This window comes from Eremothecium sinecaudum, chromosome IV, assembly GCF_001548555.1.
Source record: "Eremothecium sinecaudum strain ATCC 58844 chromosome IV, complete sequence".
In the NCBI taxonomy this organism is placed as follows: Eukaryota; Fungi; Ascomycota; class Saccharomycetes; order Saccharomycetales; family Saccharomycetaceae; genus Eremothecium; species Eremothecium sinecaudum.
In genome coordinates, this window is record NC_030895.1 from 570,723 (window position 1) to 591,658 (window position 20,936).

General features: G+C 41.9%; 9 protein-coding genes across 9 annotated transcripts; 5 read left to right on the forward strand and 4 right to left on the reverse strand.

Annotated features, from left to right (window-relative positions):
- Window positions 1–60: 60 nt before the first annotated feature.
- On the forward strand, window positions 61–2,268 carry YME1 (i-AAA protease YME1; the record flags this gene model as incomplete). Its single annotated transcript, XM_018131951.1, has 1 exon — window positions 61–2,268. One exon carries the CDS (start codon window positions 61–63, stop codon window positions 2,266–2,268), a length of 2,208 nt encoding a protein of 735 aa, XP_017987471.1.
- A 353-nt stretch (window positions 2,269–2,621) lies between these two features.
- Window positions 2,622–3,749, reverse strand: CCL1 (TFIIH complex kinase subunit CCL1; the record flags this gene model as incomplete). The annotated part of the gene is made up of 1 exon (XM_018131950.1): window positions 2,622–3,749. The coding sequence occupies one exon, from the start codon at window positions 3,747–3,749 to the stop codon at window positions 2,622–2,624; it is 1,128 nt and encodes a 375-aa protein (XP_017987472.1).
- A 476-nt stretch (window positions 3,750–4,225) lies between these two features.
- ATP1 (F1F0 ATP synthase subunit alpha) lies at window positions 4,226–5,869 on the reverse strand (the record flags this gene model as incomplete). Its single annotated transcript, XM_018131949.1, has 1 exon — window positions 4,226–5,869. One exon carries the CDS (start codon window positions 5,867–5,869, stop codon window positions 4,226–4,228), a length of 1,644 nt encoding a protein of 547 aa, XP_017987473.1.
- Window positions 5,870–6,754: 885 nt separating this feature from the next.
- Window positions 6,755–10,402, forward strand: ATH1 (alpha,alpha-trehalase ATH1; the record flags this gene model as incomplete). Its single annotated transcript, XM_018131948.1, has 1 exon — window positions 6,755–10,402. One exon carries the CDS (start codon window positions 6,755–6,757, stop codon window positions 10,400–10,402), a length of 3,648 nt encoding a protein of 1,215 aa, XP_017987474.1.
- A 593-nt stretch (window positions 10,403–10,995) lies between these two features.
- YOP1 (Yop1p) lies at window positions 10,996–11,771 on the forward strand (the record flags this gene model as incomplete). The annotated part of the gene is made up of 2 exons (XM_018131947.1): window positions 10,996–11,046; window positions 11,256–11,771. 2 exons carry the CDS (start codon window positions 10,996–10,998, stop codon window positions 11,769–11,771), a joined length of 567 nt encoding a protein of 188 aa, XP_017987475.1.
- Window positions 11,772–12,003: 232 nt separating this feature from the next.
- Window positions 12,004–14,445, reverse strand: APL4 (AP-1 complex subunit gamma; the record flags this gene model as incomplete). The annotated part of the gene is made up of 1 exon (XM_018131946.1): window positions 12,004–14,445. The coding sequence occupies one exon, from the start codon at window positions 14,443–14,445 to the stop codon at window positions 12,004–12,006; it is 2,442 nt and encodes an 813-aa protein (XP_017987476.1).
- Window positions 14,446–14,869: 424 nt separating this feature from the next.
- ECM21 (Ecm21p) lies at window positions 14,870–17,584 on the forward strand (the record flags this gene model as incomplete). The annotated part of the gene is made up of 1 exon (XM_018131945.1): window positions 14,870–17,584. The coding sequence occupies one exon, from the start codon at window positions 14,870–14,872 to the stop codon at window positions 17,582–17,584; it is 2,715 nt and encodes a 904-aa protein (XP_017987477.1).
- Window positions 17,585–17,656: 72 nt separating this feature from the next.
- SFT2 (Sft2p) lies at window positions 17,657–18,301 on the reverse strand (the record flags this gene model as incomplete). Its single annotated transcript, XM_018131944.1, has 1 exon — window positions 17,657–18,301. The coding sequence occupies one exon, from the start codon at window positions 18,299–18,301 to the stop codon at window positions 17,657–17,659; it is 645 nt and encodes a 214-aa protein (XP_017987478.1).
- A 216-nt stretch (window positions 18,302–18,517) lies between these two features.
- RTG3 (Rtg3p) lies at window positions 18,518–19,792 on the forward strand (the record flags this gene model as incomplete). Its single annotated transcript, XM_018131943.1, has 1 exon — window positions 18,518–19,792. One exon carries the CDS (start codon window positions 18,518–18,520, stop codon window positions 19,790–19,792), a length of 1,275 nt encoding a protein of 424 aa, XP_017987479.1.
- Between the last annotated feature and the right edge of the window lie 1,144 nt (window positions 19,793–20,936).

The window sequence follows — 20,936 nt, forward strand, 5'->3', positions numbered from 1 at the left end:
CGATATTTGGTTGTTTAGGCCGTTATTAGGGTTTTGTGAGAACAGCCGCTAAAAGTTATTATGAGTTTAATGGAACTATCTACCACTGCCTTTAGAAGTGTAATTGGTGGACGAACTCTTGCTAGGATGGCCATAAGGACCATCCCACGCATGACACCAGTGGCTAGAAGGACTATGGGAATAGTAGAGGCTAACAAACAGCTAAAGTTTTCCCAATACCGTGCAATACATATTTCAAGAGTTTTAAAAGATAAACAGGGTGAACTTGATAAAGATAATATTAATAGGGGGGAATCTCAGGAGAGTAATTTACAAGGGCCAGTGCCCCATTCTGTTTTGGCGGCAAAAGAACAAGAGGCGAACAAGGATTTGTCTAAGGCGGAGGCTCAAGCAGCCTTCTATAAGCTTCTATTACAATCTGGTTATCCGCAGTACGTTGCCTCAAGATTTGAAACACCTGGAATAGCTTCATCTCCTGAGTGCGTATCGTTATATATGGAAGCTTTACAGAAGATTGGCAGACATGCTGATGCGGAAGCGGTTAGACAGTCAGCAAATCTTCCCCATCCGGCCGGAACTGCTGTTCAAGCCGGGGACCCGGTTGCCGGTGCAGCATCTCAAGCACCACCTCAGATGATGGCGGGTAATGGTCTTGCCTATGGTACTCGTAGGGAACCTCTGTATGTTGTTGTTACGGAATCGACATTTACAATAATCTCCAGATGGTTAAAATGGCTGATTATGTTGGGTGCAATCACTTACGGTCTCTCCGAGGGAATCAAGTACATTGCAGAAAACACAACCCTCTTGAAATCAGCTGAAACTGCAGATAAATCGGTGGACGTCGCAAAAACGAATGTCAAGTTTGAGGATGTTCGTGGTTGTGACGAAGCACGTGCGGAATTGGAAGAAATCGTGGACTTCTTGAAAGACCCTGCCAAGTATGAGTCTTTGGGCGGTAATTTACCCAAGGGTGTTTTGCTAACCGGTCCCCCTGGTACTGGTAAGACTTTACTTGCTAGGGCTACTGCAGGAGAAGCTGGCGTAGATTTCTTTTTTATGTCGGGTTCCGAATTTGACGAGGTGTATGTTGGTGTTGGTGCCAAACGTATTCGTGAATTGTTTGCTCAAGCGCGGGCACGTGCGCCGGCTATCATCTTTATCGATGAGTTAGATGCTATTGGAAGTAAGCGTAATCCAAAGGATCAGGCTTATGCAAAACAAACCTTGAATCAGTTATTGGTTGAGTTAGATGGCTTTTCACAGTCCAGCGGCATTATTATTATTGGTGCTACTAACTTTCCTGAATCATTGGACAAAGCTTTGACGAGACCAGGAAGATTTGACAAGGTTGTCAACGTGGAACTACCTGATGTTCGTGGACGTGCTGACATCTTACAACATCATATGAAGAAGGTGACATTAGCTTCAGATGTTGACCCAAGTATCATTGCTCGTGGTACACCCGGATTGTCTGGTGCTGAATTAATGAATTTGGTTAACCAAGCCGCTGTGTATGCCTGTCAACAAAACGCAATTGCTGTAGATATGACCCACTTTGAATGGGCTAAAGATAAAATTTTAATGGGTGCTGAAAGAAAAACTATGGTTTTGACCGAAGCTGCGAGAAAAGCCACTGCGTATCATGAGGCTGGTCATGCAATCATGGCTTTATATACCCCTGGTGCTGTTCCCTTATACAAAGCCACTATCCTTCCTAGGGGAAGGGCTCTTGGTATCACTTTCCAGCTTCCAGAGATGGATAAAGTCGATATAACTAAAAAGGAGTGTTTAGCCCGTTTGGACGTTTGTATGGGCGGTAAGATCGCAGAGGAGCTAATATATGGTAAAGAAAACACCACTAGTGGCTGCGGCTCTGACCTGCAAAATGCAACTAGTACAGCAAGGGCAATGGTAACCCAATACGGTATGAGTGAACAGGTCGGTCCAGTTAACTTAACTGATAAGTGGGAAAGCTGGTCTGGTAAAATCCGTGACATTGCCGATAATGAAGTTGTGGAGCTATTGAAGTCATCGGAGTCCAGATCTAGAGCCGTATTAACCGAAAGGCTAAATGAGCTTCACAGGCTGGCTCAAGGTCTAATGGAGTACGAGACTTTAGACAGTATGGAGATCAAAAAGGTCTGCAAGGGCGAGCCCATTAACAAGGCCAAAATGGCTACTAATACAGTTGTGGACGGACCAGATAGTGACGACCGCAAGGGACTTGGGGATAAGTCTAAAATCCCCGTTTTGATTAATGCATAAGTAATAATGCATTTACCAAATACAAAATTTGATAATTCTTCGATGCGCAAATAAAAGCTAAACCCCCATTATTAATGTAAATAGAAAAAAGCTAAGTACTAGAATTCTCATGTAACTAAAAGGAAACGGGACCATACGATGAGTTGTAAGGATATACTATTTAATGATAGCCACAGGGCTTCAGATACCTTATAAAATACTAGGAAGACCGAATGAAAGTTTGTAAATCAAAATAATAATCTGTATAATTTACCAATTGATATAGGAGATTTTAATGAATTCCTTTTCTATAAAAATTTAATTAATCTCTTGAAGTAAAATGTACATATCTGATAGAGTCTACTTGCAGTCTTTTAAACTCTTTGTCTTTTAACATCCGGTGTCGGGCTCGTGCTGCTTGATGACTCCTTTTGCCTCTTCAGGCGCTGAACCACCAGCATTGGATTCTGAGAGTAATGAAGTTTCGCATCAATTCTAGTCACTTCTTCTTTACCTGCAATCTCATTATTTAAAATAACATCCTTGCACTCATCTAAAATTTTCCTCAACTTCGATAAATTCACCTTGCCATTTTTGGTATCTGTCGTACTTGGTGGCACCGTAGCATCAGTCTTCGAATCCGCAGAAGCTGGAGCTGTTTCTGGAGTGTCTTCTGGGAATTTCATTTCCAAGTACTTTTCCACTAGTGCCAGATCTTCTATTAGTAGCACAGCTAACGTAATTTGTGGTGGAGAGTACAAGAACACAACATCCGTAAGCAATGCTTCAGTAATTCTCTTCTTACAGTTGGTATATATTTGACCTAGGTATTCCAAGTCCACTTTCCCTGTTAAAATGCTCTGGATGTCCAAAAAGAACCCATGTAACGCCCTGTATGGGTGGTGATTCAACAACGCAAAATGTAATGATTCCAAGAGGTTAAATTCATACTCCAAAATAGCCTCCTTCTTAGATTTTGTTTTCTGTGAAAAGGAATCAATCCCAATAAAGTAGTTCTCAGACTTGCAGGCTAAAAAGATTGCCGTTAGAAGGATGTTCTTAGGATGTATTTCCATTACAGAATTGGAAAGGAAGAACTTTCGAAAAAATGATATTGCAGTTGCAGTGACCTCTGTAGGAAGATTTAAGGAGCTTGAAAATTGTTTTACCTTCCTAGCATAGAAGCTAACCAATTTTAGTTCTTCTTCTACTGTTAAGGGCATAGCTTGACTTTCAATAGCAGCAAGCTCTTCTTCAGTAAGTTCCGGATGGGAAGCCTTAAACTCCAAAATTTGGTCCTCAGTAACCTTAGCAGCCTTACTGTTCAAATCTTTTCGCAGCTTTTCAAGCTGATCCTTCTTAAAGGACCATATCCTATATTGAGTAGAGGTTCTGTATAGGTCGTCATCGCTAATTCTTGTTGAAGCAACCGAAGTACTATTAGGGACAGCATCAGGTTTCGGTGTGATAGACTTGCTAGCTGAAGAAGGAATAGTATCCATTATCAATACTAAATGAACAATCCAAAATATGTTGCAAAATATCCAGTATTTGCATGCTTTTAAAACTGATGAAGTTCTTTGTTAAGACTACAAAAAATTATATGCTGCTTCTGGAAACACAATGTTGGAAATTAATAATACTATATTATAAGAAAATATTTATTGAATCGGATACTGCTTCAATAGATACCCTCTAATTAGCACTAATTATATATATGTACTGTAATTGGCCTTGGGGAACTTAAATTTCCATCAAGGAGACCTTCTAACATTTTATTTGCCTCATAACATAATTGAAGAGTAAGTGAAGTTGTATCTCGGAAAAAAGAGCTTGTAATGGATATTGGTTTACTCATGTAAATCGTTAAAGTCATATGCCGCTTCTTTGTTTCTTAGATCTCTACAAGTTGATAGAAAATGCTCATGCGCAAAATTTTTATAGATTTTATTGTTGCGTGGAAACCAATGTATCAACTTTAGAAGGTAGAAACGAAAGATTCAGTAGCAGCCTTCAAGGTAGCCAAACTTTCCTTGCTCAATTCACCAGTTTCTCTAATGCTGGAAAGGATATCTTCGTGACTAGCCTTCAAGTAAGCCAAGAATTCCTTTTCGAACTCTGCGATTCTGGACAATTCAATCTTGTCCAAATGACCGTTAACACCAGCGTAAATCAATGGGACTTGTTCTTCAGCAGCCAATGGAGCGTATTGAGTTTGCTTCAATAGTTGGGTCAATCTTTCACCTCTAGCCAAGGTTTGCTTGGTAGAAGCGTCCAAATCGGAACCGAATTGGGCGAAAGCAGCGACTTCTCTGTATTGGGCCAAGAATAACTTCAAGGAACCAGCGACTTGCTTCAAGGCCTTGACTTGAGCAGCGGAACCGACACGAGAGACTGACAAACCAACGTTAATGGCTGGTCTGATACCCTTGTAGAACAATTCAGCTTCCAAGAAAATTTGACCATCGGTAATGGAAATGACGTTGGTTGGGATATATGCGGAAACATCACCACCTTGGGTTTCGATAACTGGCAAAGCAGTCAAGGAACCACTACCGTTCTTTTCAGACATCTTAGCAGCTCTTTCTAGCAATCTGGAGTGTAAGTAGAAAACATCACCTGGGTAAGCTTCACGACCAGGAGGACGTCTCAACAACAAGGACAATTGACGGTAGGCAACAGCTTGCTTAGACAAGTCATCGTAGACAATCAAAGCATGCTTACCGTTGTCTCTGAACCATTCACCAATAGCAGCGGCAGTGAAAGGAGCAATGTATTGCAATGGAGCAGCTTCAGATGCAGTAGCAGCAACGATAACGGAGTACTTCAAAGCGTCGTGTTCTTCCAAGGTTTGCACCAATTGTGCAACGGTGGATCTCTTTTGACCAACAGCAACGTAAACACAGTATAACTTCTTGGACTCATCGTTGGAGTCGTTCCATCTCTTTTGGTTCAAGATAGTGTCCAAGGCAACGGCAGTCTTACCTGTCTGTCTGTCACCAATAATCAACTCTCTCTGACCTCTACCAATAGGAACCAATGCATCGATAGCCTTCAAACCGGTTTGAACTGGTTCGTGAACAGATCTTCTTGGCAAAATACCAGGAGCCTTAACTTGAGCTCTGGAAGTAGCTTCAGCCTTGATTGGTCCCTTACCATCAATTGGGTTACCTAAAGCATCCACAACACGACCCAACAAAGCTGGACCAACTGGAACATCGACAATTCTACCAGTTCTCTTAACAACTTCACCTTGCTTAATTAGTCTGTCAGAACCAAACAACACAACACCGACTTGACCTGGTTCCAAGTTCAAAGCCATACCTTGCACACCGGAGGCAAACTCAACCAATTCTTCGGCTTGAACATTGTTTAAACCGAAAACTCTGGCAATACCGTCACCAACGGACAAAACACGACCGGTCTCGTTCAAGTTGGCTTCCTCAGAAACACCTCTGATTTTTTCTTCCAATATAGATGAAACTTCATTAGGTTGAGCCTTAGCGGAAGCAAATCTTCTACCAGCAATAACCACAGCAGGTCTGCCAATGCGTTGCATGGCCCTGGCCATGTGTGCGGCACCTACTCGGGTAGCAGCACGAACAACAGTACGGGACAACATTTTATCTTCTTAAGCGACAATTAAGATCCTCCTGTCCTTAAAACTAAAACCAATAAAAAAACAATTAATGAATATTGAAAACAGTACTGTTAAAAACCCCCTGCTCTAATTTTCACAAGATAAAACAGAGACAAGCTTTAATACTGAACCTTCCTTAAATGCACTTTTCAAAAACTTAAAAGTATTAAAAAGCTATCAGACACTATTGCGTATCAATGCCTTGAAAATATTGCAAATAGAACCTAATGTACTATATTAACTGCTTTTACAATTATAAGTAGTGAGGAAAGTAAGACTTTTTTCACCTTTAAGTTCAGATTTCCTTAGCGGTGAAAAAATCGTGAAATTTAGAGATCGTATAGTTGGCGCGCTTAGAGGAGATACCGCCAAATCGGGTAGTCGAAAAAGAGCGTTCTGATTGGCCAGAAATACGTCACACAACACGGCATGTGGCCGGGTAAATGATCACGTGGATGACCGGGTAACGCTGGCCTTCCGATGGCCCACTGCTTCTAGAATCCTGTGAACTTTAGATGCGCGCTTCGCCTCGCCTCGCTGAACCGCGTCCGTTCTCCAACGAAGTTCAAGGGACATTAGGCATCTTTAACCTGAAGAGACGACCGTTTTGTTTGCCTTTTCCCGGAGTGGTAGGAACGCCCGATGCTAAACTACGGTTATATTGTAGGTAATAACAGCGAAGATACGTGGGAATTCGTATTAGGGAGAGGGTAAGCAGTACCATTGGTTTGTAAGACAACACACTATTCCACCCCCCTTAGTTGTAATATATGATCATACAAAACTCGGAAGTAGCGTGCCATTTGCCTGCAAAGACTAATTTAAATGTTATAAAGCTAAACTAAAATTATTAATTATTAGGTTAGAATGCGGGACGTAATAACGTCGTTGTTTCTCAAGCCACAACAACGAAGGACTGGTAGTACCTGTGTTGATATAGAATCAGATCCTGTTTCAAATAAGGCTACAGATTTCACAGTAGGTCAGGAACCAGTCATCTCTGAACCTAGAAAGTCAACGAAAACGTTAAACTTAATGTCAAGGATGATGGCGGCATTAACGGTAGTGATCCTAGTGGTTACGTTATTGGCGCCTTTTAGTGTAGGGACAGGTAGAGATATGATATTATTATCCCCTGTCCCAGAATCTAGGAAGGTCGGTGGGGGGAAAGAGGGCATGGATGCTGAGCTTCAAGATCGGTTCCGCGTTTCGCAGCACCGTAGCACATCGAAGAAGCTATATGAGCTTCTCAGGGACAGTGAAAAGACGTTTTATGATGAGGAGGAACAGGTGTTGGGAACGACGGTTGCTTCGCGGAACACATATTCTAGGCAGCCCTATGTTGCGAACGGTTATATTGGGTCAAGAATTCCAAATGTTGGTTTTGGGTATGCTTTGGATGAGTTGAGCCTATGGACAGGTGATTCTGATATTCCAGGGGCGTTGGATAATGGATGGCCGTTGAGGAATCAAAGGTTTGCAGGTGCATTTGTTTCTGATTTCTATGGGTTGGTGGAGAATATAAACTCCACGAACTTTCGTGAGTTGGACGAGGAGGGTTATACTACTGTTATATCAGCTATACCGCAGTGGACTGATCTCCGTTTGTCGGTGTTCAAGGACAATGATGACAACCCGTATGCAACCCTTTCTCCGGTTGAGCTTGATTTGAGCCAGGTCTCACAGTATACGCAAAATCTTTCTCTTCAGGATGGCATTGTGTGCACAGAGTTCAATTGGATGAACTTGTTACATATTAAAACTTCTGTTATCGCTCATAGAAAGATATTTACCCTTGGTTTAGTTGAAATGGAAGTTAGCCTTTTGGAAGATGTAAAGCTTGGAAAAGGAGGGAGCCTTCATGTAGAGATTGAAGATATGTTTGACTTTGAATCATCAAGAAGAACATTTTTGAGAGATCATGGCTATGATGATGAAGGTATTTACATGGTAGTGGAGCCGGAAAATGTTCCCTACTCTAATGCATCACTTTACTCTAGGTGTGACGTTGAAGGAGGGTCAGAAGTATCTGATGTGGAGCGATATGTTACGAATAATACTGTCATTCAGTCCCATTCTGTTTACCTAGATCATTCGTCGCCAATTGTAGTGGTTCAAAAGTATGTTGGTATTGTATCGACAGAATATAATGAAGAGCCGATCAGCAATTTAGCACGTGCCAAGGAAGTCGTCCAGGATTGTTTCGGTTCTTTTGATGCGTTATTGTCTTGGCATCGTGAAGCATGGGCAAATTTGTACGCGGATGCATCTATTGAAATTCCATCTGATTTCCTATTGGAATTAGCTGCGAAGTCATCTTTGTACCATTTGTTAGCAAATACCCGCTCGCAAAACGTCTCATCTTCTCGTGGTTTACCAGTTGCGGTAGCGGGTCTATCCAGTGATTCATATGGAGGAATGGTGTTTTGGGATGCTGACACTTGGATCTTACCTGGTATCCTTCCATTCTTCCCCGATATAGCTAAGGAAATGGCAAACTATCGTAATGCTACCCATTTCCAAGCTATTGAAAATGCACAGAAGTACAACTACTCTGGTGCATTATACCCTTGGACTTCTGGTAGGTTTGCCAACTGTACTTCGACCGGACCCTGTGTGGACTATGAGTACCATATTAATATCGATATTGCGATGAGTTCATTGTCAATATATATGAATGGAGCTGACGGCGTTGATGATGATTATTTGAGATACACCACTTGGCCATTGATCAGAGAAGCAGCAAACTTCTTCACAGAATATGTTAGATACAACGAGACGCTAGATGCATATACTACGCATAATATGACTGACCCTGACGAGTTTGCAAACTTTATTGATAATGGTGCGTTTACTAATGCTGGTATTAAGACATTGTATAAATGGGCAACGGACGTTGGTAACCATTTGGAGGAAGAGATTGATCCCATGTGGAGCGAAATTTCCGAAAAGATTCATATTCCAACATCCCCAACCAATATTACACTAGAATACACTGGTATGAATGCAACTGTTGATATTAAGCAGGCTGACGTTATGTTGATGGTTTACCCCTTAGGTTATATTACAGATGAAAGCATTTTGAACAATGCTATACAGAATTTGTACTATTATTCAGAACGTCAATCTGCGTCCGGGCCTGCCATGACATTCCCTGTTTTTGTTGCCGCCGCTGCTGCATTGTTGAACCATGGATGTTCATCTCAAAGTTACTTGTACAAATCAGTTGTTCCTTACCTTCGTTCACCATTCCTCCAATTCAGCGAGCAATCCGATGATAACTTTTTAACCAACGGATTGACACAACCTGCGTTCCCCTTTTTAACTGCTAACGGGGGTTACTTGCAGGCGCTTTTATTTGGACTAACTGGATTAAGATACTCATACACTGTGAATCCAGAAACGAAGAAAATGGAACGACTATTGAAATTTAATCCTATAGCATTACCCATGTTGCCTGGTGGAATTCGTATTAATAACTTCAAATATATGGGACAGGTTTTAGACATATCTGTGGGAGACTACAATGCTTCTATTTACCACAAATATGGTGATGTTCCGATCAACATAAAGGTTCCTGATAGATCAGTTTTACGTGATCGTGAAATCCCTTTCCCTAGTAGCTCAAATAAGGTACAGGCAAGAGATATGATCGATTACACAGAACTCAAAGATTCCAACTACCATACTGTCTATCCAGGAGAGAAGTTAGTTTTACCTGTTTTCACTCCCGGTTTAAACATTGAGAAAAACATAGCGGAGGGGAAACAGATAACAAACCTAACAAGAGGTGTACCAGGAGATGTTGCTATCTCAATGGTTGATGGTAACAATTACACTCACTGGCAACCATTTAATAAATCTGAGCGCGCATTGATGTTAATAGATCTCGGTAGCGAAGAGGATTTTGAAATTACTGGTGGTAAAATCGTTTGGGGCGCAAGACCTGCCGTAAATCTCTCGTTATCCATTCTTCCGCATTACGAAAATATGACTGCAGTATTGGACTCAGTCATAGAAACATATCAAAAAAACGCTTCCTCAAAGCTAACTTCTGTCCGTCATAAAGGTAGCTCCGGTGGCGTGCCGAACGGCAGCGTACACACATCTCCTGACATTATTGGTAGTACCATTGATATGGGTATAAGGGAAATATTTAATTGGAACCTGATTGATTTCGATGAAATATCCGCCATAGCTCCCGAAGTTCTGCCAAAGTTCAGGAATTTTGTTACTATTTTAGATGACCACCCTGTTGAACCTACTCAGCCTTTCTTCCATGACGTTTTCAATCAATCTCAAATTGTGATATTGCCCAGCAATGAGACGGACTTCTACATTGATTACGATAAAGTAGCTGAATTGAACCCAGGTTATACCGCCATTGACTTCAAGAAGAATGACAATACCTGGAGAAAGACAAGATTTGTTATGGTTACAGTAGAAGGAGTATACGATGAAGATGATGACCCATATGGTGCAACAATTAAGGAAATCGCATTGATGAGTACATGAATGAAGCCGATGTCTAGCGGTATGTAGTCCCTTTTAATATATAGTTATTAGTTATTTTTGTATGCAAAGAAATATCACAGACTAATCGTCCTACATCCCCATACAAAGTATATATCAAATAATTGCTAATCAAATATATCTTCCTCATTACTGTATATCGGCATCGCTTTTTTACGCAGCTAAGCTCTTATAGCTTTCTGGCATTATTAGAAACCAGCGCGAAACTCAAACGGTCAATCACGTGACTATAACGGCTGGCTTAAAATCATAAGGGGCGGCTATTCATAGTCAAGGCCCTCGGCAGGTTTTTACATTCCACACGAAACCCTGATAGGCCTGATAAGCAACAGGAAGCCAGCGCTGTAATAAAGAAATGCTGCTTACGTTTAGAATTAAGAAACCTTATATAATAGCCGTTTGACGATTTACGATTGCGTTTGTTATTTCTTAATAAAAGAGATTAGGGGGATGTGTTAAATCGTTTCTTATTTTTTCAGTATAATAAATAAAAAACTATTCTTAACGCCAGAAAGAACGCCAAAACCTAGTATAACAGAATTAATAGGACTAAGAATATCCATAATATATCAGCTATGCCAGACTTTGTGAGCAAGGCTAGACAGCAAATGTCAGATATTGACAAGGTATGTACGAAAGAGGTTGAACAATTGTTTAGTTAGTAGATATGGATTAAGGTGGTTTGAGGCTAATTGTTAACAATGTCAGTAAAAAAAAATCCTAATAATAAGAAATACAGCGTAAGAACCGTTACAGCTAGCCACCCATGATTAAATATAGAATATTAAACAGTGTTGGAACAATGATAGTTTACTAACTTTAAAATAACTATTAGCACTTCGCAGGTAACCGCTACTTGCAAGAGTTCGAGAGGAGAACCAGTCTTCCAAAATCTTATGCTGTACTTGGAGGTGTTGCCCTTTATCTTCTACTTGTGTTTATTAATGTGGGTGGGGTTGGTGAAATCCTGTCCAATTTTGTCGGATTTGTATTGCCAGGTTACTACTCTTTGAAGGCTTTAAAGACCGCTAATACTGCCGATGACACTCAACTTTTGACCTATTGGATTGTATTTGCTTTCTTAAGTGTAATTGAGTTCTGGTCTAAGGCCATCTTGTATTGGGTTCCATTCTACTGGTTTTTCAAGACCATCTTTTTACTATTCATCGCTTTGCCACAATTTGGCGGCGCTGAAATTGTTTATAACACGATCATTGCTCCTTTAACAGATCCATACATTGCCCCAAACTTCTCTAAGAAAGCATCGGGAATATCCTCTAAACTGGGACAAGCTGCTAAAGATGCGACTTCGGGCAAATCGTCTGGAGCAGCCGCAAAGTCCTTTGATTAATTAATGAGCAATAAAAAGACGTTTTAAGCCGAATTGCACCGGATCGGCATTTTGCTAAGGTTTGGGAACTTGTTGCTGTAACAATTTGACTAATACATGTACGTAAGTATAGCTATCTATGTATCTTGTGGATTCATTATACAGAGTGTTAATTATGCTTTTGACTGTGTGGATTAAAATCTACAGGATATATATAGATATAGGCATGATTTTATTCAGTTAGATTCTACGCTTATAATGTTGTATCAAACTTGTAATCAAATTGTTCTTTCACGTTGTTACTTGAGTCTAATTTGATTCTCAACTTTAGGATACCAGTACCAGTAACATTCAATAACTGTTTAGAAACACTACCAGGGGCCAAATCGACGTTGCTTAGCGATCCTAATGTTAACTTCTGAGTTTTGGAGACAGCGGCCAGAATAACAAGGCGAGAAATTGTTTTTTGGGCCTTATAGTATAACTGAATGTTGGCCTCTCCTGGTTTTGAAGACACGATTTCCCCGAATATATTCACAGCACTAGAACTATGCATTTTAATAGCACGATCTGGAATATGAACAACTTTAACTGGCGACAATGGCTGTTGATTCTGAAACGGACTTACGACTGGCTTTTGAGTGCTAACGGGTTTATTATTCTCCCTGCTACTCAAAGAGGTGTTGCTAAAAAGATCGGATAATACTGCTGCAGAGTTCTGCGGCCGAACTTCCGGCTTCCTCATGTTGGTATTATCGCTTGGTATGTCACTCAATAGATCGCCCAATAAATCAGACTCGGCAGGTTTGGCGCTGGAGGGTGACGAAGACTTATTTTGTTCATTTCCTGGCGTTGTGTTTTGCTGCACCTTGACAAATACCGGCATTTTTTCAAGGAACTTGGCCTTCACATGTTGTGGTTGGTTGAAAAGAATGCTGTAATGGACTGCCTTGGACTGTAGAAGCAAATCTGTGTCGTTTGTATGAGAATTGATGAGTCTTCTTAGTTTTTCTATGCTAGCTGCATCTTTGCATTTTCCTGACAGTTTTAAAGCCGCAGTTAGAATATAGCCGATTAACTTGTAGTCATCTGAATTTATGCTGTCCAAATTGCATAAGTATTTGGTTAGAGCAGTACATGTAACAGTATCTAGGATCAATTCTGCGTATTCTCCTATTGTCCAAACAGTTATTAGTTTCCAACCACTGTTCTCCTCTGAAATATCAATTTTATCTTTCCCTAGTGTGAGTTTTAAAATCTGACAAGCTATTTGCTTCTTTCCTGCCTGATCTGAAACGTTATTGAGCATGATGAGAATATCGCCAATAATTTCTGCTGTAAGGTACTCGCCGACAATGCACAGGATTCGTATCATAGTCGACAGTTTCCACTTCTCATCTCTCACTTCACGAATGCCAAACTTGTTAATTAGATGTTCAACAGTGTATATAATATGATCACGATCTTCACCATCGCAGTTTGACAAAAATTTTATGAGTTCATCCACTGTATCCTTCATATTAGAATCCTCCATAATGGTGAACATCAATTCAAGCGACCTTTTTTGTATCGATACATCAGGGTCAAACAAACATTGGGATATGAATTTCCTGTGACCTTGAACAGCCTGTGGTTCCACTGCTACAACGCGAGCTAAGGTGTTCAAAGCGATGTATTTGGTGTTCATATCATTGCTGGAGAGCAATTTAGCCAACAGGTTGACAGCTTGCACCCTTAATGGGCGTTTTGTGTCTAAAACAAAAATTGTGCGTACAACTTCGTATAGAACTGCATTAGAGCTGTTGCTACCTAATTGCATTCGAGTAGCAATATCAGACAGCAAACTGTGCAGCCGTTCGACATAGGAAGACGCTTCTTTTGGAAACCTAGTAAAAATGGCGCAAAGACTGTGTAGCATCTCAACCTGCAAAAAGGGATCACACATGCCATGCGCATCAAACTCGGGAGTGAAGGTCGCCTCGTTCAGGGACTTCAGTAGCGCCAATATCCCAGGGACTACGCTAGCAATTGACCTTGCAATAAGATCGTAGTCTGTTAATTCTTGTAGGTTCGTGACATTGAGTATCTCCTGGATCAGCTTGTTCACACCAAATAGCACACCGTGCGTGCAGAGATCAGACTTCGTCAGAATGGCAGAAACGTAAGGATAAAACGTCCCCACATAATCATCCCCGGTGGAAACTATCTTTGCAGCGCACTGTAGCGCTTTCTTCAAAATATAAGGCTCCCGTGAAGTCTTCAGGATGTTCTCCACGTCCAAATACAGATCCCGAGCCAGCGCAGGGGAAGCCAGAGCCCCAAACGTCCCCAAAGCAGCCGAAACAATATACTTTGATGAATTACGCAAATCGCTGCTTAAGAGGTTCGTCAACAAAGTAAGCAGCTCCTGATTCGAGTCTAGAAGCAGCATGGCAGCAAGGTACCCTAACCTCTTGTCTTCAAACGACTCAGAGGCAATCAAATTAATGCATTCAACCTGTGCAAAGTGAGTTTTTTCGCCAAGCACATACAGGTACAACAACTTATGAATGTTCTTCCGCCTTTTTGACAGAGATAAATGGTCATCCTTCAACTTCGTCCTAATTTTAGCCGATTCCTTTGTAATAATTGATCTTTCTTCTGCCAATGTCTTGGCAGCTCTAACATCTTTTATGAATGTATTTAGGGATCCCATTATACTCAATTAACAAACTACAGCGGCCAATAAATCCACTAAATCAACCTTTTACCATCCAAAAACATGTCGTGTAGTTCCATCCCATGTTGGTCGACAATAAAATCACCTGTAACTTTTAAGTTACCCGGACTTTCTGGTCTCGTTATCACCAAATTTTGTTATCAACACGTAATACAACAACACATGACGGTAGGAACCCATCTGAACGATTATTAGGATCACTATGGCTTCCCCAGGTTTATACTAAAGGTCTTATATAACAATATGAACCCAAAACGGGCGCAATCGGTCTTTAAAAAAAAAAATTAAACTGTGGGTTAAACTGTATGTTTACCCTTTAAATGACCAAGGAACTTATTTATATGCTTCCCGGTAAAATAAAAGAGGAGTATTAACTTTACGAATAGGCAAAAGCTCACATATGCCATCGACTCCCACTTGGACTGGTGAACAAAGTGGTTCAAGCAAGGATTCTGGTCGTAATAGAAGGCGATCTATAGCAGTTGCACAACGTATTGCCTCGATATTTAGCCCCCAGCCGGACTCTGAGTCATTTTCCGGACGAGAACAAGCGCGTTTTCAAAAACCAAGAAGATCTAGTACTCCGGCGATCGTAACTCCCCTTGTTTATACGCCTATGCTATCCCCATCCGCTGTTGATTGTACACCTATAGATTCTGGTGGTTCCTCCGCGATTGAAGATGACCGCACAGAATCTACACCTAGCTACTCCATTGCATATGAGGAAAATAATAGTGGGGGTAAAAGATATGATTTGGATAATAAATGGTTAATGAATGCTTTTATGGGCAGTCATGATTACTGCTGCAGCGGTTTGTCTGCATCCCAGCAGTATTTAGTTGACTATCTAACGGAACGAGGATTTATCCAGCCTAATTTGTTGGTATCCAACGACGATGTGTCTATGTATGCGGTGACATCAGGTAAGATGGTGTTCCTGAATAACCTGGGTACTTCTGATGATGAATATTTGAATAACTTGAGCAATCTTGACTCCAGCGATATGGAATTTGAAACGCGGGATGGTACCGCTGCGACGGATGTTGATGATAATCCGGAAGCCTACAGGGACGTATGTTCAAACGGCAGTTCTGCCGTAGAGAGTTTGGATAGTGATATGGCTGATGGGGCGGCTCCGGAGCCGGTAAGACAGTTCACTAATCACGAATCTGATCGTAGTATCACTTCATTTAACATTGCAGTCGTTGTATCTATTAATAAGCCTGTGTGCGCTACGCCGCTACTAGCAAGACTGCTTTCCTATGCTTGGGTATACTGGAATAGTGGGGTGCCTCCAGAGTATCGTAAGTTTGAGGAGTGTTATATTACAGGGGAATTAGAGTGGAAGTTGACTAATGAAAACTACAGCCTTTATGTTCCTCCGTCTCTTTCTCCAGAGGCTCAGATCATCCAAAATAATGATATTTCGTTTATGCCTAAGTTTTTTAGACCGAAGAGGTCCACTAATGCCACCGAAATTGATAGGAGGACTTTCAAAGAGCAGTATTTCAAGGAAAAATTGCCGAACAAAGTCCAAAGGTATGAGACGGGGCACTATGTGTTTATATTACCTGTAAATTTTGGAAGCGATGTCCCTGAGACTATATATGTACCTTCGGGGAGGTTACATTATAGTTTCTCTTGCGGATTTCGAACTGTTAATATGGAGGAGGTTATCCCAGTGTTACAGGAGCCGTCTTCTGGTCTGAAATCGGAGGATTCATCCCCACAGACTAAAATTGCTGGACAATTTATGAAAGCCGTGAGGAATCATTTGAGCATATTCAATCCTGTGTCTCAAAGTAATGCTTTAAAAGGGTTGGTATATGGTTCTATGCCTATTATCGTAGTGAGAACGCCTCCGTTGCGGTCAGTATCTACTGCAGACAAACCAATCTATATCAACAGGGTTTGGAATAATTCACTATGCTATGAAGTTTCACTGAGTCAAAAATATGTGCCCCTTGGATCGGAACTTCCACTTACAATCAAGTTGGTTCCTTTGGTGAAGGATATTTCGTTAAAACGTTTAAGAGTTAATATTGTGGAAAGGATCTCGTTTGTATCTAAGAGTTTGGAATATGAATTTGACCAAGTAGATGCCATGCTTCATGATCCATGTACTCCATACTATAGAGATTTGCAACTAAAGAGACTTCCCTACCGAACTCTAAGTTTGTTAGATGTCCGCACAAAAGGCAAGAAGCCAAACGCTCTGAACGAAGAAATGGTAGAAAACGCTGTCTCGGAGAATCTACTTGCGTATTCTAATGTGCGTGACCGCACTAATGGTAATTTGGTTGATGTCATTAAGCCCTTAACTATTAAAACCAAAGTGAGGTTCCCAAAATTCTCGATGATTACCCGAAAAACCGTTCGCAAGTTTCCTCCCTACGGGATTGAGGATTTTATTTCTCAAGATACGCGCTGCAATCGTTCTACTGCTGCGCAGGCAGTCTTTGGTTTTATATCTGGCAGACGACACTCCCATTCGTTAGATAGCCGTGGTTCAATGTCAGTACCGTCTACAGCCTCATCTCGTGAGACCCCTACGTATTTCCAAAGTGATAGCAGCATTCCTGTTAGGCACACCAGCAGAGCCAACGATGCCAAACGCGGACTTTATATGGACAGCGTAACTTTCCCTAATATTAACGTTAAGCATAAGCTGGAGGTGGTGATGCGTATCAGTAAGCGTGAACCTAAGACAGGGAGAATCAAACACTTCGAAGTGTTCGTTGATGCCCCTATAATCTTGGTATCACAGCATTGCGATGCACAGAATATTGACCTCCCTACTTATGATATGGCTACTAAAACAAGTCTTCTTTCCTCTTCCATTCTTCCAACATTTGAGGAAGCAACCATGGGCACCTCGTCCTCCAGGTCTTCAAATTTGGCTTCTCTTCATTTTTCTCCGCACAGCTCGCCCACGCCGCGAACGCCTAATGAACCTGATGATATTTCTGTACTTCAACTTTCTCTATCACGCACTGATTCTTCACATGAAATGGAAAATACTACCCCATCGTACTTCTCAGGTAGCTTCAAATTTAGTAACATGGATGAAGTACTAAGTTTCAGCTCGGAAGAGTCGGAGGAAGGGCCATCTTAAGATTTGTAAGGACAACTTTATACGAATCCACTACATACCCTAAACAAGACAAATATATATAATACGCTCCTCTTATATCCTAAGCGCGCCACGTGCGCTGCTCAGCCCAAATGTGCTCATCATTCTTAGTCCCTGGCCACCAAACGGGAAATAACTAATCGCGTAATAAACAACAGCAACAAGTTCTAGCAACGCACACGGAATCGTCAACAAAGTACTCCTAGTAAATGCTGCAAAGTAGATCGTCAGGAAACAGGTTAAAAAGAAAAACAACGTAAACGGAAGCCGATCCTTCGAAGTCAGGTGCTTCATGTACGCCACAGGCCCTTGAAGCACCCCAAATGCAAGAATAAACAACATAGATCCCATAGACCAAAGCATACCAAACTTCCGTGGCTTCAATGCCAGTACCGGGAATAGCATAAAGCATATCGCAAAACACCCAATTGACCCCAATATAAAGCACCCGAAAAGCGCCAGCCGCTCCATACGGGTGAGAGAAAACCACTCAGGCTCCTGGGTTTGAACCAAATCCTGTTGAGTTAAAGGCAGCCTCTGATATATTCCCTGGGTTCTTTCATTAATGGAGTCTGCCCATCCTGAGAACAGTTCTTTAGCACTTTGACCTAAACCTCTTGATTGGTTCTGACTCCTTGCTTCATTCCAACGATTAAAAGAGTTCCGTAAGTTACCATTCTGGTCATCAGCAACACTCATACTACTGAATTAAACAACTAGATCCAAATGAACTTCTTTAATTGTTCATTTATGAACAGAATAGTTGCTTATCGCAGCTTAAACACGCTGGTCCATTCAAAACCCCCGGTTACCGTGTAAAAAAAAGCGGGATGAGTATTCCCTTACTAGTATATAGTTAAAGCTACAAGATAAGCAAAAGAAGATTATAATAAATAAAGGCAGGTAGAATTAGAGATGAATAGCAAGCAGCAGGAGTCTGATGATTTCCTTAACGATCTTCTAAGAAAATCTCAGGCTACTGGAGTTCAAACTGCAACTGTGGATCATAAGACCCCGTTTCCAAATAGAATGGAAAATACCAACGAATTTGTAAAATATACTCAGTCAGATGTATCAGATATCATAGGAGGGGAGGGTGCTTTTTTAGAAGAGTACTTCAGTGGCAATGGGCAGGACCTTAAGCGAGGGTTTGGTACAGATAATCTTTTATTTCAAGGAGGGGGGATTCAAGGTGCTACAGGAGGGTTAAATGGTCGGGAAAATAACGAGGAAGGTGTCAATAACTCAGAAACCATAGGCTCGTTTCTGGGCTCTAGTGTTGACAGTGACTTTTTATCTCCAGCGGGTTCATACTACCAACATCAGCGGTTGAACTCGCTTGAGTCACAGAGCTATTCTCACCAAATTAATAATAATCTACGCTCTCCTTCTACAAGTGCACGTACTGGAGCGCAGTTTTCAGGATCGCTCCGTGCACAGACTATCCCTACGATTGCTGCGAGGCACTCGTCCTTGAGCAGCAGCGTGCTGAGTACGCCTGTGGATAATGTGGGAGGAGCCGGGCCGACCAGCGTTGGGGCCACGAATGGTGTTATGGGAAACACTGCAGGCATGACCCAAGAAGAGAAAATGCGCCGGCGGAGGGAGTTCCATAATGCTGTGGAACGTCGGCGGCGTGAGCTCATCAAATCTAAGATCAAAGTTCTTGGCAAGTTGGTGCCCCCGAGCCTCTTGAATTACAATGAAGAAGGCAAGGAGATGCGACTTAACAAAGGGATCATCCTACACAAGACTGTAGAGTATGTTGAATACTTGAAGCAGGTCTTGGAGGTGCAAGAACGCAAGAAAATTCAGCTACAAAACAAGGTGATCAGTCTGGAACAGCGCCGTTGTGAGCTTCAGAAGCAGGCAATTTTGCCTCAAGAATCGGAACACTCCGATTTCGGCGATACTTCTTCTCCAGAACAGATCATCGATAGCAGAGTGGTCCCACAGGCTACAAGAGAATTTAATAGCGCATTGCTACAGACTACACGGGATGTCAGCAATACGGCGCTGCAGGCGGCAAAAGAACCTCCCGTCATTGTTGATGACGGTTTATTGCCGTTGCCGGACGACCTACATCAATTTTTATCGGGAAGTCAGATGGAACGCGAGGACAACACAAGACTCATGTTCAACGCTGGCTCCGAAAACCCCACCGGTTCCCTCCTGCACTTCGAAACTTAGAGAGGCCGATTAATTAGTCTAAAAAAGGTGTCCCACGCCCTCTCGGTACGCTTTTCACCACATGTTTTTAGGACTGTACAATTTTGTATTTAGTTAGTGAGCGTCGGATGCTCTGTATTTAAGTATTAAGTAACAATGTTTGACTTTCACTGTTAAAAGTAAACATGCGGCAACCGCTGTGGTGTCCCGTCCAGCGTATCTCTAACGGTCCATCACGTGACTATCGGATGTGTCATAATTCTGTCCGGGCGGAGAGACCGTGCCATTGTTTGGACACCTGGCAACGGGACGGCTGCCTGATGTAGAATAGTAGGCGTCCATACCGAGCGATGCGACAAGACCGCGAACTCCATGGCTGCGAATGTGACCCCAAGCTATTAATAGATAAACTTAGAATGCGCACAGCAGCGCAGGGCTGCGGAAAGCATAATAAGCTGCAGTTGGAGCTAAGTTGGAGCCTCTCCACCTCTACACCACACCACTCTACAAAGCCATGCAATACCAAATACAATGTACAATACAATACATAATATACAATAGTACGCAATGCTCGCAATATTTGTACAATAGCATCACGCATATCTGCGATAGACGGGCGGTATCTAGAGCAATCTACAAACACTATGACGCCCACATCTCCGAGCCTACGCGATGACCTGGCGCTATACACCTACGCTGTATACCTGCGCTGTAAACCTATTTCTTATACTATGTTACAAACCTACGCCTTAAACCTACGCTACAACTCCTACGCTACAACTCCTACACTGCAGCTCCTACAATAACGAAGCTATGACACCTAACTATGTCACCTACACCTATGACACAAAGCTACGACACTCAAGCTCCGCTCCAGCCACCGTAACCCTCGCGCAACAGCGACCATACCACACTACACCACACCCACCAACCCTAATTCCCTAAATGCTATCATTGTGTGTCGTAAATCGGCCTACAAATCAATCGCCAGATCTAGCTTACCCGGCCTCAACGGTGGTAATCGCGGTACACAAAGCGTACACAAATACTCCATGAAAAACAACGGAAGCATAACAGACAATTTTAAAGGTAAACAATAGTAGAGATGGATTTACGTGTTGTGAAAAAGTGGTCAGGGCAGAATAGAAGAGAGAAGAGTAGACGA